The 13,475-nt window shown below is 42.4% G+C and overlaps 2 protein-coding genes and 1 long non-coding RNA gene across 3 annotated transcripts; 2 read left to right on the top strand and 1 right to left on the bottom strand.

Moving 5' to 3' along the window:
* Positions 1–447: 447 nt before the first annotated feature.
* Positions 448–1,557, bottom strand: LOC109531974 (uncharacterized). The gene is made up of 3 exons (XR_002171282.1): positions 1,501–1,557; positions 1,248–1,338; positions 448–1,170 (listed from the first exon to the last, which is right to left on the bottom strand). It is a non-coding gene; the product is annotated as an uncharacterized LOC109531974 (long non-coding RNA).
* Positions 1,558–3,301: 1,744 nt separating this feature from the next.
* mob3c (MOB kinase activator 3C) lies at positions 3,302–7,003 on the top strand. The gene is made up of 4 exons (XM_019896416.1): positions 3,302–3,622; positions 4,969–5,513; positions 6,133–6,335; positions 6,562–7,003. The coding sequence occupies exons 2-4, from the start codon at positions 5,096–5,098 to the stop codon at positions 6,589–6,591; spliced, it is 651 nt and encodes a 216-aa protein (XP_019751975.1). The 5' UTR covers positions 3,302–3,622; positions 4,969–5,095; the 3' UTR covers positions 6,592–7,003.
* A 1,047-nt stretch (positions 7,004–8,050) lies between these two features.
* Positions 8,051–13,473, top strand: mknk1 (MAPK interacting serine/threonine kinase 1; the record flags this gene model as incomplete). The annotated part of the gene is made up of 14 exons (XM_019896469.1): positions 8,051–8,182; positions 8,921–8,983; positions 9,413–9,521; positions 9,602–9,700; positions 9,784–9,881; positions 10,035–10,114; positions 10,206–10,279; positions 10,361–10,465; positions 10,546–10,601; positions 11,168–11,263; positions 11,642–11,836; positions 12,459–12,623; positions 12,781–12,824; positions 13,263–13,473. Coding segments are annotated over exons 2-14 (1,386 nt in total), but the record flags the coding sequence as incomplete, so codon positions are not given.
* Positions 13,474–13,475: the final 2 nt, after the last annotated feature.

Raw genomic sequence — 13,475 nt, 5'->3', positions numbered from 1 at the left:
CAGCTAGGACAGGCGAACAATTTACCCTGACATTTTCAATTCACTGTTGTCATTTATGAGGGAGGACATTTCATCTGTGCTGTATACATTTGACAATAAAGTTGTACTTGATACTTGATACAAATGCCCGTAAAATGAAGCAAGTAGCCTAAGTGTCAAAGTCATTTGAATGAAGTCATAATTAAAATCAACACATAATTGGAGCAAGCCCTCCAATTGGTTAATGTTACTAAATGCATTGCATCATTGCCTGTGGGTGCACTACAACACCCACAGTCTCAAAGCAATACGAGCAAGATTTTGTTATTGTTGATGGCGCAATTTCCTAATAAATTGGCGAGAATTTTTTTTTTCTCTTTCAAATCATTGGCGTGAAAGCGATGACAAGTGCACAAGAATATGAATGGTTGGTAAGTGCAACGTTTTTTTTTTTTTTTTTTTTTTTTAAATAATGCCTTCATTTTGTGTCTTATATATGAACCAGCATCCCATGTATCGAGATATTTATTGAATCCACTTGAGATGCACACCAGGTATAAATTGGTCTAAATAAGCTTCAAGTTGCTTATGATTTTTGTGTTTCTTTTAATTTAAGTTTGGGCTTTGGAGAACTTTTATACACACATGCATCCACACGCAAATATATAGATAATGATATAAAGAGAGTCATCAGAAAATAACGTTTTGTATATATCGTTTCCCAAAACATGTATTTTAACATTGGACAATATAGCATTCTAACATGTGGTCAGGTAGGGCGATCTCAGCAAAAAAGGAAATATCTTGGGGGTCAAAAGTTTAACGAAATAAATTGAAATAAAATAAATATAAAATAATCGTCATTACAAATGCACTCCAATTAATCACCCTACCCTATGTTTGAACACAATGTCATGCTCTGCCTGTTGCCATAGAAGCCTCGAAAAGTGGGACAATCAACTCAACAGGGTGATCACCTAGCGGCTCGTTCTGGTTTAATTCAAAATCCCAGAACCTGCTCCGAAACGAGGATAAAAGCCTGCTTGTACTTGTCTGTCAAACAACATCTCAACCGGATGTCTAACAGAGATGCACTGTTTAACGAAGCTTTCGCACCACATGCTTGACATATTTAACACAGTTTAGTTGAAAGCAGCTGCTGCTCGAGATTGTTTTCACGACACCCCTTGCCTGCAAGGGACAAGTAAATTAAAGTTCAAGTTTAAGTTCAACTGCAGCATGACTTGAATGTCAGATTGGATGCTGACCTCCATGTGCTCTGCGACTGACTTGCGACCAGTTTGGGGTGTAACCGGCTCGCCCGATGTGAGCTGGAAGAGGCTCCAGCTCACCCTCAGCCTGTATGTAAACAAGCGAAAAAGAAAAATGAATTCATGAATTTATTGTCATGAATAGATATTTTCTTGAATGCATTAAAGTCAAAATATGCGTTTGATTCTGTGCAAAGGATTGGGCTGTCCTTAATTAACATGTCAGGCCGTGTGTTTTTACCACGCTTACCTTCGTAGTGCTTTCCCTGTCAGCCTGACAGCTGAGGCCCGACCTGTTCGACTTCCGCATGTGTCACATTTCTATCTTGCATGGCCTATGTCATGCATCCGCATTGCCCTGACAGCTCTTCGAATGAGATCATATAATTTTTCAATTGGCCTTTTTGAAGCGGAGTCATTACTGAAGTAAACAAGGTGAAGGTGATGCAACGGCCACCTTCCTGGAGTGAAATGCATTGCTTTAGAGGAGGCTGTGTAAGGATATGCATAACATTAATTATACAACGACTATATCTCAATAACTTCTACCTTAATAGCTTTTCTCATGTTGCAATCAGATGTTTTTTTTTTTTTTTAAGAGAAGTCAACTTCCAAATTTTCCTTATGCTAATATGTTCTATGTACCTCCACTATTCTAAACACGCCGTTTCTGATTAATATTGCATTTATGGAATATGAATTAAGCGGCAAAATCCACCCGTTTTTAGCCATCTCAGAAGGCGGCCATTTTGCCCCTCGCTGTTCACTGAAAATGACATCACAGTTACTCAGGGCTCAGGTAACAACCATTCATGGCTCAGCTTCAGAAACCAGGTGAACCGACTTCCCCTTTAAGTTTATTTTCTGGCCGAGTGAATTGATTAGTTATTTCTTGGCATTTGTAGTTTATGAATATCATCAATGGTGTGTGGGTTCCTTGAATGTACTTTATCTTTGACAGCACCCCAAAAGAAGAAATTCGTTGGAGTGAAGTTGGGTGGGGGATAAATAAATAAAAATACAGATGGTAAATAATCAAGAACTCTGTATAACTCTTGTGATAGAAAACTACTTTCCATCCCACTGTATATTTAATCTGTTTTGTAATTATTAACAATTTAATTATAATTTTTTGCCACAACCACATTAATAACATTTTGGTGTCCGAGCACCAAAAAGTTGTTCCATATACAACTGTTTTACCGAAGCAAACTTTGCAAGAGGTAGCACAAACAAAACATTGAGGAGCATTCGCATGACATTTTGGTTAAGCATTACTCTTATTATACTGTAAATGATTTTCACAAGAGTTAGGACGCCCCCAAGTGGTCATTTTAGATACTACAAATTGTACTGGTTTCTGTGTTGAGGAAAAAAAAGCTGCCAAAAACAAGCAACATAAATATCTATTTACATTCTTATCTGTACTTAAGTAGAGGTACAGACACTTTAATAAAAATATACGGACTGATTAACTCTTGAATGTTAAACCAATCCTATCCTGTAATTTAATACAAGAGGAAAAAGTAAATTTTTGACAACTTGGAAAAAAAATGACAGAGTCGTGGCATTTCCATTCATTACCATTGGGAAAGATGATTTGAGAGCAGAGTTTTATGGATTATAAAATGACTTAAATTCGTATCTCGGGGCACCACTGTATTTTTGCTTCCTTGCCACTGTCTGTAAATAGTCCAAAACATTTACTAACCTTGAAATTGAACCTCAGAATATACAAACGTGATATTTCAGCCGATATTTCGGAGAGGACGATACGCTTGACCAGACAACCCTGTTCCCACGATGAACTTTTGACTGAAACCCATTTATACTGGCTTCCATGACAGCATTTTAAAGAGGCAAAGCATTTAAATGATACGTTGCCATGAAAGAGCAGCCCGCTCTGCCAAAATATTCTGAAATATTTGTGGGATTGCTGTGCTCTCTGCTCTGTACTTTTGTGGCGCATAGATGTGGGCCCAGTTTTACCAGAGAAGGCGGGGGGCGGTCTTCCACGGGCCGGTAGTAAGAGGAAAACTCAAAGGAAAAGAAAGAGGAAGGAATGAGAGAAGTCCTTTTCCCAGCCCTCCTCCGTTCGCATATGTTAGCAAGAGCAGACCCAGAAGACAAAGTCAGGATGTGACATCATGTGCAGGAAGAGAAACCACACGACTAGTTCAACTTTTTCTTGAGTTGTGCTTTACTGCGGAGTGAAGTTGGACGTCTGTTTGAGGCAGGGAGAGAGCAGGGGGGGAGATAAGGGGGAGGAGAAGGGGGTAAAGCAGCTGGGGAGCTGCCCTCCGAAATTCACTCCGGCCTCTCCCAAAGCTTTTGCCAACATTGTGGAGCCTCCGCTGTAGGACAGCAACCAGGTACAGTAGAAACAGCGTTTTTCCTTATTCTGTCCTTTTTGTCCTGGTCTTGCTTTATACCGGCAAGCCCGTGTTTTGGTTTCCGTCAGGCAAGCCTTGAATGGGTTTGTTTTTAGCGTGTGGCGTCAATAAACACCCGGGAAGTATGCGTGAGATGAGTGCATGATCAGACATGCTTCAGCTTGAGGCGACTGCAGGGGAGTAAAAGTTTTTGAGCCCACTTGTGTTTTGTCTTTTTTTAGCTATTATACTCGTGCACTAGTAAAGGGAGTTCATGTTTGTTGGGTTGATGTTTAAGTCTTCTCTGAAGCTCTTTTGTTATGGAGCTGTCTCATGACCGCATAGTCACACTGACACTCCCCCCCCCCCCACTGAACTGGTCGCGAGAGGAAGAAAAATGATCTCTTTTGCAGATCACACACACACACTCTCAGATCATTACGATGACATCATCTTTTTCCTGTTGAACTAGTTTCGGGGGGGAGTTTTCTGAAATGTTTTATCAGTGAGGTATGGACAACTTGTCACATTTGGACACTGACTTATTTGTGAACTCAAAAAGAAACTGAAACGTTTGTTAGTAATGGTCCAGAGAAGAACAACAGCAGGAATTGTATTGAGTGACTTTACACACAAATGTTGATGGTAGCGTTATGTTGCACCCAAGGTCACTTGACTACAGAGTCCAATCAGTGGAGGTCATGCTCTAATCCAAATGGAAAGTTCACCACAGACAGTATAAGGCCAAGACAGTTCACACACAAAAAAAGTGGCGTATTCCAAATGCCAAATCAAAATAATCAAATGTAATATGCTGTTTATTGAGGTTGTGTCTGCTTGATTAAAGTTTGACATTTATCAGAAGTCTTCAGCTTGATTGATTGCCAAATGGTACACATGCTTGCTTTGGTGGGTTAAATGACTGTGGCATATTGTTTTGTTTTTTTCAAAGCATTTTCACTCATCTTTCAAAACCCGCAAAATGTTGTGCTCTGTCACGATACAAGCATAGAACCTACCAAAACAAAATATGAACAGACTTATTTTTTTCCCGCCACAAAAAAAGTTTGTTTCAAGCTTTTTATTTAATTGGCAGTAGTACATGGTTGGTTTAACCACAAACACCAGTTTCTGACCAAACGCTTTAACACTAAAATGTTTTGATGCTTCAAATGCTTTCAAACTAGAATACGGCAAAATACTGAGTAATTGCAAAGAAAAAAAAACATGCTGTGAGTTCTATATGGTTGGCAGTTGACATCAGTGGCTTTATTACATGGTTATTACATTCCTCATTCACTCCACAAACTGTGTCATGTAACTTTAAATGTTTTTGTGCTTTACAGTAAACATCCAAGCATCTGCAGCCCGACTCGACTAGGCTTTTCTCCTCTTGAGACCTCATCCAGGCCAGAAACTGTCGCCTTCAAGACTATAAAACACTTATTCTGGAGAGTACAAACAGCTGAGGACATGGCTTTGTGTCTGGGTCAAGTGTTTAGCAAAGACAAAACGTTCCGACCTAGGAAACGCTTTGAACCCGGCACCCAGCGTTTCGAACTGTACAAGAAGGCCCAAGCCTCGCTCAAGTCCGGCCTTGACCTGAGGAAAGTGGTGCAGCTGCCCGAGGGCGAGAGCCTCAATGACTGGATCGCCATGCACGTGGTGGATTTCTTTAACAGAATCAACCTGATCTACGGCACGGTCAGCGAGTACTGCACCGAACGCACCTGTCCTATTATGTCCGGGGGCCTCCGGTACGAGTACAGGTGGCAGGACGGCGACGACTACAGGAAACCCACCAAGCTGCCAGCTCTCAAGTACATGAACCTGATGATGGACTGGATAGAGTCGCTTATCAACGATGAGGAAATCTTCCCCACCAGAATAGGTGCGTGAGAACTCCCTTACACGATGTGTGTATTATAACTGTTTCATGAAGCTTCATTAATGTGCTGCAGATTCAAATGAGGTTAATTGAACCATGAGCCTGACATTTAGACACTATCAAATTTGTCGCATCAACAGACGTAACAAATAGCTGAACTGCATTCAATATCAGGCTTGATGATATATTGTCACGACGAAATAGCCCCGCATTTAATCCGTCCGTTTTCTTTAGAGCTGGAGCTGAGCTCAGATGACTTTGTGCAAGATGCAGCTTACACCCTGGACTGGTGGCGAGTCAACCACGGGGTACATATAGACAAGCAACAAGTCACACTTACAGCTCTGCACATTTCAGTTTATCTAAAATTACTGTTTTGGGAATGCGGAGGCCATGGAACTCAGAGAAGACCTACGCAAAACACGAGTACAACATGCAAGCTCCATACAGGAAGCCTGTAACCAAGATTTAAACCCACAACCTCTCAAATGTGGTCGACATGCTAACCACTTGACTATCCCGCTGCCCGATTGAGTCCTATTAAGAAAATTATCCCTTTTACAGAGAGGTCATAGTTCCCCGAAATCCCCGAATGAACATATTTTTTTCATCCCCACTACAGGTGTTCCTTTTCCGAAGAATTTCCAGCAGGTGTGCAAAAAGATCCTGAGCCGACTCTTCAGGGTGTTTGTGCACGTTTACATCCATCACTTTGATAGCATTTGCAGCATGGGCGCCGAGGCCCACATCAATACCTGCTACAAGCACTACTACTTCTTCATTTCGGAGTTCAACCTCATCGACCACTCTGAACTTGAGCCCCTGGTGAGGCATGAGCGTGACCTTGACCTTGTGTTATGTGATCAATCAAAATGCCATTGTCAAATGTCTGGAATCGTGAAGCATGTAATGAGACTGATATAAAATCCATCACATTGGGCTTTCATTATTGTCAATCTTAGGCTGTGTAATAATTAGGGATGTGAAATAAAATCAGGAACCTCTTATATGTATATATATGTATGTGATCCTGTGTTTTGTTGTCCTACAGAAGGAGATGACCGAGAAGATTTGCAATTAAACTAGAGCTGAAGAAGACAAAATGCCACCTTCAATGGACTCTCAACTAAGAACTTTTCACATTAATGTGTAACATGTTACAATGTGAGCGGTGTGAGTGAATGTCACTGTGAATTTAATTTTTTTGTTTACGATCCAACCCCACTTTTTCAGGTGGTGTCAAGATGTGTGTTACTCATGGTAACAATGGTGCTGTTTTTATTTGAATCTGAGGTGGTTAATGATTTCCTCTGTCTTTCCTCCCGTCTTTCATCCTGTGCATGTATTTATGGTTGTCCTTTTATAGGCTATTTTAAGCTTTTTGGACTTTTATTGAGTAAAATATTGTATTTTAGAAGTTTTTTGAAACTCTGAGTTAGGGTCCAGCTGAAAGGGAAAGAATAAATATGAATAAAGGGAAGTTTGGTTACCTTCAGGTACTCTGGCTTCTTCCATCTATCCATTAATTTTCTAATCTGTTTATCCACACAAAGGTTGCGGGCATGCTGGTGCCGATCTGAGCTGTCTTTGGGCAGTAGACGGGCTACACTCTGAACTGGTTGCCAACCAATCTCCCGGCATACATAGACAAACAACCATCCACCCTCACACTCACACTTACGGACAAATCAGAGTGCCCAATCAGCCTGCCATGCATGTTTTTGGAATGTGGGAGGAAACTGGAGTACCCGGAGAAAACCCACGCAGGCACAGGGAGAACATGCAAACTCCCCACAGGAAGGCTGGAGCCGGAATCAAAACCCTGCACCTCTGCACTGTGAGGCTTCGCTGCTAACCCTCCACCCCTCTGGCTTCTTCCTTCATTTAAAAAAGTGTGAATTTGGTTATGTTTCTTTCTATTGGGCAGGTCTCAAATAATCAGATTATTTAAAAAAAAAAACACCACTAGTACCCGTAGTGAAAATCCTATTCTATCTGCACTATGTTGTAAACTTTTCTCCACTGTAAGGGCTCCCCTGACTTAAAACACTTGACAATAATATTCATATTGCGACCATTACAAAGCATGTACATGCTCATTCAACAAAATTAGTTTAAAATGATTATTTCGTGTAAATGACTGGCAATGAAAGGTATAAAGAGAGGGGAAAATACCCTCTGAGGTTCACCACACAGATTAAAACATGCCTAATACTGTATAAAGATGTAGAAAGACTGTTTAGACAGACACGTTTTTATCAGGGAAATTAGGCTGTCAAAACTTCTCAGCAACATTCACAATTATAAACAAAGTTTTTATTTATTCTCATTCAACGTTTGTTTGGTGTGTGATTCACCACCGACAGTAAAATGACAAGCTATGAAAGGCATAAAGAAGTAAAGAAAAACTAAAATAAATACAACCACCTGGATAAAAACATTCCCGACAGCGTACAGAGGCGTGCTGAATTACGTCACGTGACGTAGTCGCATACAACCAATAGGAGAAGAGCATACGAGAACGTAGGCGTGGTGATATATTTTCGTGTGGTTGCCCGCTGGGCGCGTCAGTGGTGAACTGGTTTTGATGGCTTTCGACTAGCGATGGGATCTTACATCATCTCTCGAAGACTCTAACCGGCGGGGATTTGGCCAGTTCGGAGAATGTTCAGGTTACCGGACCGCTTCATGTCTAATATTTGGCTTGTACGGCACCCGGATGATCTTTAAAATACGTAGGGACGGCATGAATAGCAGTCGGACGGGGCTTTACAGTTCTGTGCTAGGCTAACCAGCAAGCTGTGGCTAACGCTGACAACACAACGTCGTTTGTGTGTGTGTGTGTTTTTTTTAAATTTAATAAATAGCGACTTTCTTTGACCAAGCGAGTGTTGAGAAGCAAATTTACTGCAACGAAAGTCAAATATCAGTGTTGACGTTCGTACCTGTTGACGATGCCGTGACTGTCAATGACGTCAGGACCTGGTTTGGATTTGCTAACGTCGGCTCGCAATTGGATTTCGGACTGATGTATCCTGTGAAGGCCATTTATTTATATAAGGTTTCTCTCAGAGGTCTGACGAAGCGATTTCGATGGTTAAAATGCAAAATGAAATAGATACAACATATAGTTTGGTAACACGTGAATTATTATTAGTTTACAGCATAACGTCATTTTTAGCGCTTAGTTTAATGACTTGAAGTGACACGACACTATCATTAATAAAATGACTGAGTTACGACTGAAGAATTCTTTACGTGCAACCAAAGAACCAATCCCACTGTGAGGCACTGGTTTGACACGTGAACTGAAATTCTTGACTGTCATCTTATCTTGTTCTGGCGTCTGAGTAAGTTTCAGCAGATGCGGGCCATTCCAGGTCAACTAAATATTTGTAATGTTCCCTCAGTTAGCAGCTATGGTGAGGCACAGCGTGATGACGGAGTTGCATGTCTTCCAGCATTCGCTCCAGGTATGATCTGTCACCTTGTTGATGTGAAACATCCGCTTATCACTGCCCTGACTTGTCAGCCTTATCTACCCTTACATACAAACGTTCTATCGCTCTCAGTGAGTCATGTACTCTGGCTGGATTTGTAGATACTTGTGATAATAGCCGATAAGGTTAGCATATTGTAGACTAACCGCAAGCTACTGCTCTGGCAGGTTGCCTTACAGGAGCTGTGCAATAAATAGCTTTATTACAGTCTACTGTCTAAGGTTGAACGCAGTTTGATTTTGGAGGTTTTTCATTAAATCAAGTTGCGACGTTTTCCAATTGGAAATAAGTCAACCAAGACTGTGAAATAAAAGTGGAAGCTCATGCATTTCCTCTTCTACTTTCTCAGCAGAGTCAGCACTTGATTTTACACCACTCTTGCACATTTCCTGTCTGTTCCAGGGCAACTCCCTGGCTCTGGGCCAAGTAGGGCAGTGTTATGGGGAACAGCAGCAGCAGCAGAATGGGATCGTTTCAGATGACAGGCAGCACATCGCTCAAGTCCCTGCAGGTATGTCAGCCCTATTGCGCAATGCGGCGGACACGTTTTCAAATGTCTTCATGTGTTGTTTTCCTCATGTGCCGCATCAGAAGTTGAGAAAAGCCAGCCTGTGAACATCCCAGATGCTGCCAAGCGAAAAAAGAAGAAAAGATCAAGAGCGACCAACAGCTCCACTGGCACTTTTGATGGTCATTACGGCAGGATTTGAATATGACTCATTGCCATATGCGTTTATTGTATTCATTCATGTATTCATATGTATCCATTTTAGACCTCTATAAGCTGACGGATGAGGTGCTTGGCCAGGGGGCTTGTGCCAAAGTCCAAGGATGCGTCAGCTTGCAGAACGGGCAGGAGTATGCAGTAAAGGTGACATTCAAAATTAGTTTGTATCAAAAGGGCAATGTGAGACATTTTGAGATGGGATGAAGTATTTCAAGGATGATATTGTCTCGAAGCAAACCAGGCAGATAGTTGCATAACATGGCAGTGAAATGTATATTTTTTTGGTCTGTCATACAGATCATCGAAAAGAGTGCGGGTCACAGCCGCCGCCGAGTCTTCCGAGAAGTGGAGACGCTTTACCAGTGTCAAGGAAACAGGTGAGCGAATTAATGTCGTGTTTGAAAGACATTCCATGAAATAACTACAAATGATGTGAACCGAAACTAAATTGGTGATCTTTTGACTCAGGAACATTCTGGAACTGATCGAGTTCTTTGAAGACGACACCTGCTTTTATTTGGTGTTTGAGAAGTTGCGAGGAGGTGAGCCAAAAGAACAGCGGCCATTGTGTCTGCACGAGCTGCGACACACACCCACGCAATGTGATTGTTTCATGTCCCAAGGGTCCATTCTTACGCACATCCAGAACAGGAAGCACTTTGATGAGCTGGAGGCTAGCAAGGTGGTCCGTGACATCGCCCAAGCGCTTGACTTTCTACACACAAAGGGTAAGACACCTTCTTGTCCAATCTACCCAGATCCAGCTGACAGTCCTAGTTGTCATGGTAACAGTCCGTTGTCTTTACAGGTATTGCTCACAGGGACCTCAAACTGGATAACGTCCTTTGTGAACACACTGATCAAGTAAGCCAGGCTCCAAACCGGCGCTTGAAATTTTGGTTTGAATAAATGCTTTACCCCTAACAAAAAAAAAAAAAAAGTGGATTGGCCACAGCTGTGATGTGCTGCTTGCTTGAAAATAGATCCTAAAAAGGGCCTAAATTTGACTATGTAGTCCGAGCATGTCAAACTTATTTTTGTCGCGGGCCACTTCGGAGTTACGTCTTCCCTCGGAGGGCCGTTTTGAAAGTGATACCACAAAAATGTTTCATTGTCTCATCGTGTTATCACTTGTACACAACAAGTGAACAGATTACTAGTTTTGAAATCAGTCAAGTCACCAGTTGTAGTTTGTTCAGTTACAGGGTCGGAAAATTATTGGAAACTCTCCACGCTATTTATTGCATATGACAATTTGACCTTTTGGTCGAGACTTTAGAAAGAATCATGCCAGCTGACGCAAACAATTTTTTTTCGCGGGCCACACAAAATAAGATGCCGGGCTGGCTTTGGCCCCCAGGCCTTGAGTTTGCCACCCGTGATGTAGACCATTCCATTCCTTCAGGAACCCTCCATCTGTCTCTCTCCAGGTGTCACCGGTAAAGATCTGCGACTTTGACCTGGGAAGCGGCATGCAGCTCAGCAGCGCCTGCACACCGATAACTACTCCCGAACTCACCACGCCGGTAAGATTTGCAGTTCGTGATTCCACCCACTGTGTTACGGCACTTTTGTGGACCATGAGAGATGATCAAGTGTACCACAGGAAATTATCTAATCTCACTTAATGGGTCCAAACATTTTACATATGAGTAAGAATGTCTCTTAGTTCATCTATGATGGTGATGTAGAGTGATAGGCCGGACAATTAAATGTTCTCCCACTAGGTGGCAGAAGGTACAATTAACCTGCCAGTCGACTACCGTATGTTCAGTCAAGGTAGAGAAACACTGGTTGCAATCTGTAAATTCTTTTGCTTGTCACTAAAATGCTACAAACTTCTGGTCATTTGCTCTCTCCCTTTATTTTTATTATTATTTTTTTTTTATTTTATTTTTTTTTAGTGTGGCTCAGCAGAATACATGGCTCCAGAAGTGGTGGAGGTTTTCACAGACGAGGCATCCTTCTATGACAAACGCTGCGACTTGTGGAGCCTCGGGGTCATTCTCTACATCCTGTTAAGCGGCAGCCCCCCCTTCACGGGCCACTGCGGCAGCGACTGCGGGTGGGACCGGGGGGAAACATGCCGCACGTGCCAGGTACTGAGACTCGACAATTATGTGGCCTCGAACATGACACTTCCACGTATTGTTAGACTCTCAGCATAGTTGCTGAATTCATATTTAAATGTTTTCGTAAAAGAAAGAAAGACGTTGAACTCTGTTTACTTGTATAACAGTGAGCAGTGTGAAAATATCACTTAAAACATTGTCTTTAGAGTTATAAATATTTGAATGATGTACTATATACTATACATGTACACACAAATAACTAATTACACCGGTCCAACAAATAAGTCCATTATTCAAATGTAGCAGAGTGTACAGCATTTATTTCCTTTCCCTGCCATTTTTATGCAGATTTGTGCTTGATTTATTGCGCCTCGCCTGTCACTGCGCGGTTTCCAACAGGTTGTAAGAACGTTAAAAGGCGAAGGGCGTTCATCACTTTTCTCCTCCGTCATCACCTGATCATCACCTGACTAAACCTCACGCTCCCATCAGGCGACGTTCACGTGCGGTCGCAATGAGGTCACGTTAAAAAAATTGAACGCAATCGCAGTAGGAACATGAAGCTAGCGTGCTGAAAATGTCGCCTCCGTTCTAGAATGCATGACGCATGTCGAGTTAAGACACCATGTAACATACCGTACGCTTGCAGAGTCACCTGTTCGAGAGCATCCAGCAGGGCAAATACGAGTTTCCAGACAAGGACTGGGCTCACATCACAGATGCCGCCAAAGATCTTATCAGCAAGTTGCTGGTACGAGATGCCACTCTGCGCCTCAGTGCCGCTCAGGTCCTCAAGCACCCGTGGGTGCAGGGGGTAGGTTATTTTTATTTATTTTATTTTTTTGCATGGGAAATGATTGTCAGGTCCTCAAGCACCCGTGGGTGCAGGGGGTAGGTTTTTTTTTTTTTTTTTGCCATGCTAAATGATTGTCGACTTGTATTTCACATTGCTTTACCTCCCTCTTGCACAGAATGCACCAGAGAGAGGTCTTCCAACACCTCATGCCCTACAGAGGTAAGACGGAAAGTCATAAAACCACTGAAATAGATACCATGGGAAGTGAGAATGAAATCTGACAAGGTTTACTTATATGACAAGTTTCCCTAACTTTTATGTTAAGACGAGTCGATGGCCTGTGTGAGCAAAGCTACTCCCTTCACTTTAACTTTGGGATGTTCCTAGGCACCAAAATAGCGCCAAAGTAATACTTTTATATTAGACAGGGCGCAAAAAAAGAGTATGATAGCTTAATGCGCATGGACCAAAATCCACCTTCAGCAACCCGCTCCAAAAATCAAACTCTGCCGCAACAGCTCAGCAAACATCGTGGAAGAGTGTGGCCAGCATTTTTTCTTTTAAAATGAGTGGAACATGAGCGTTAAAATCGTTCTTTTATGTTGACACTCAAGTCAAAAAAACATCTCTGAAGCGTTTTGTACGTCGACATCGTAGGAACAGCAGCACCAAAGACCTGAGCCAGTTTGCGGCCGAAGCCATCGCCTTCCACCGGCAGCTGTCGCAGCACGACGAGCAGCAGCAAAAGGAGGAAGAAGACGAAGAGGTGTGCCCCGTTGTCATTTGCTCCATGAGGCTCTCTCCACCGTCCAACTCTAGACTGGCTCGCAGGAGGGCGCGGTCCAACGCCCTGCGCGGCCGAGACGGCAC

Source organism: Hippocampus comes, unplaced genomic scaffold (genome assembly GCF_001891065.2).
Source record: "Hippocampus comes isolate QL1 unplaced genomic scaffold, H_comes_QL1_v1.1 scaffold22, whole genome shotgun sequence".
Taxonomy (NCBI): Eukaryota; Metazoa; Chordata; class Actinopteri; order Syngnathiformes; family Syngnathidae; genus Hippocampus; species Hippocampus comes.
Note: the sequence above shows the minus strand (reverse complement) of the source record. Positions and strands in the feature narration are given on the sequence as shown.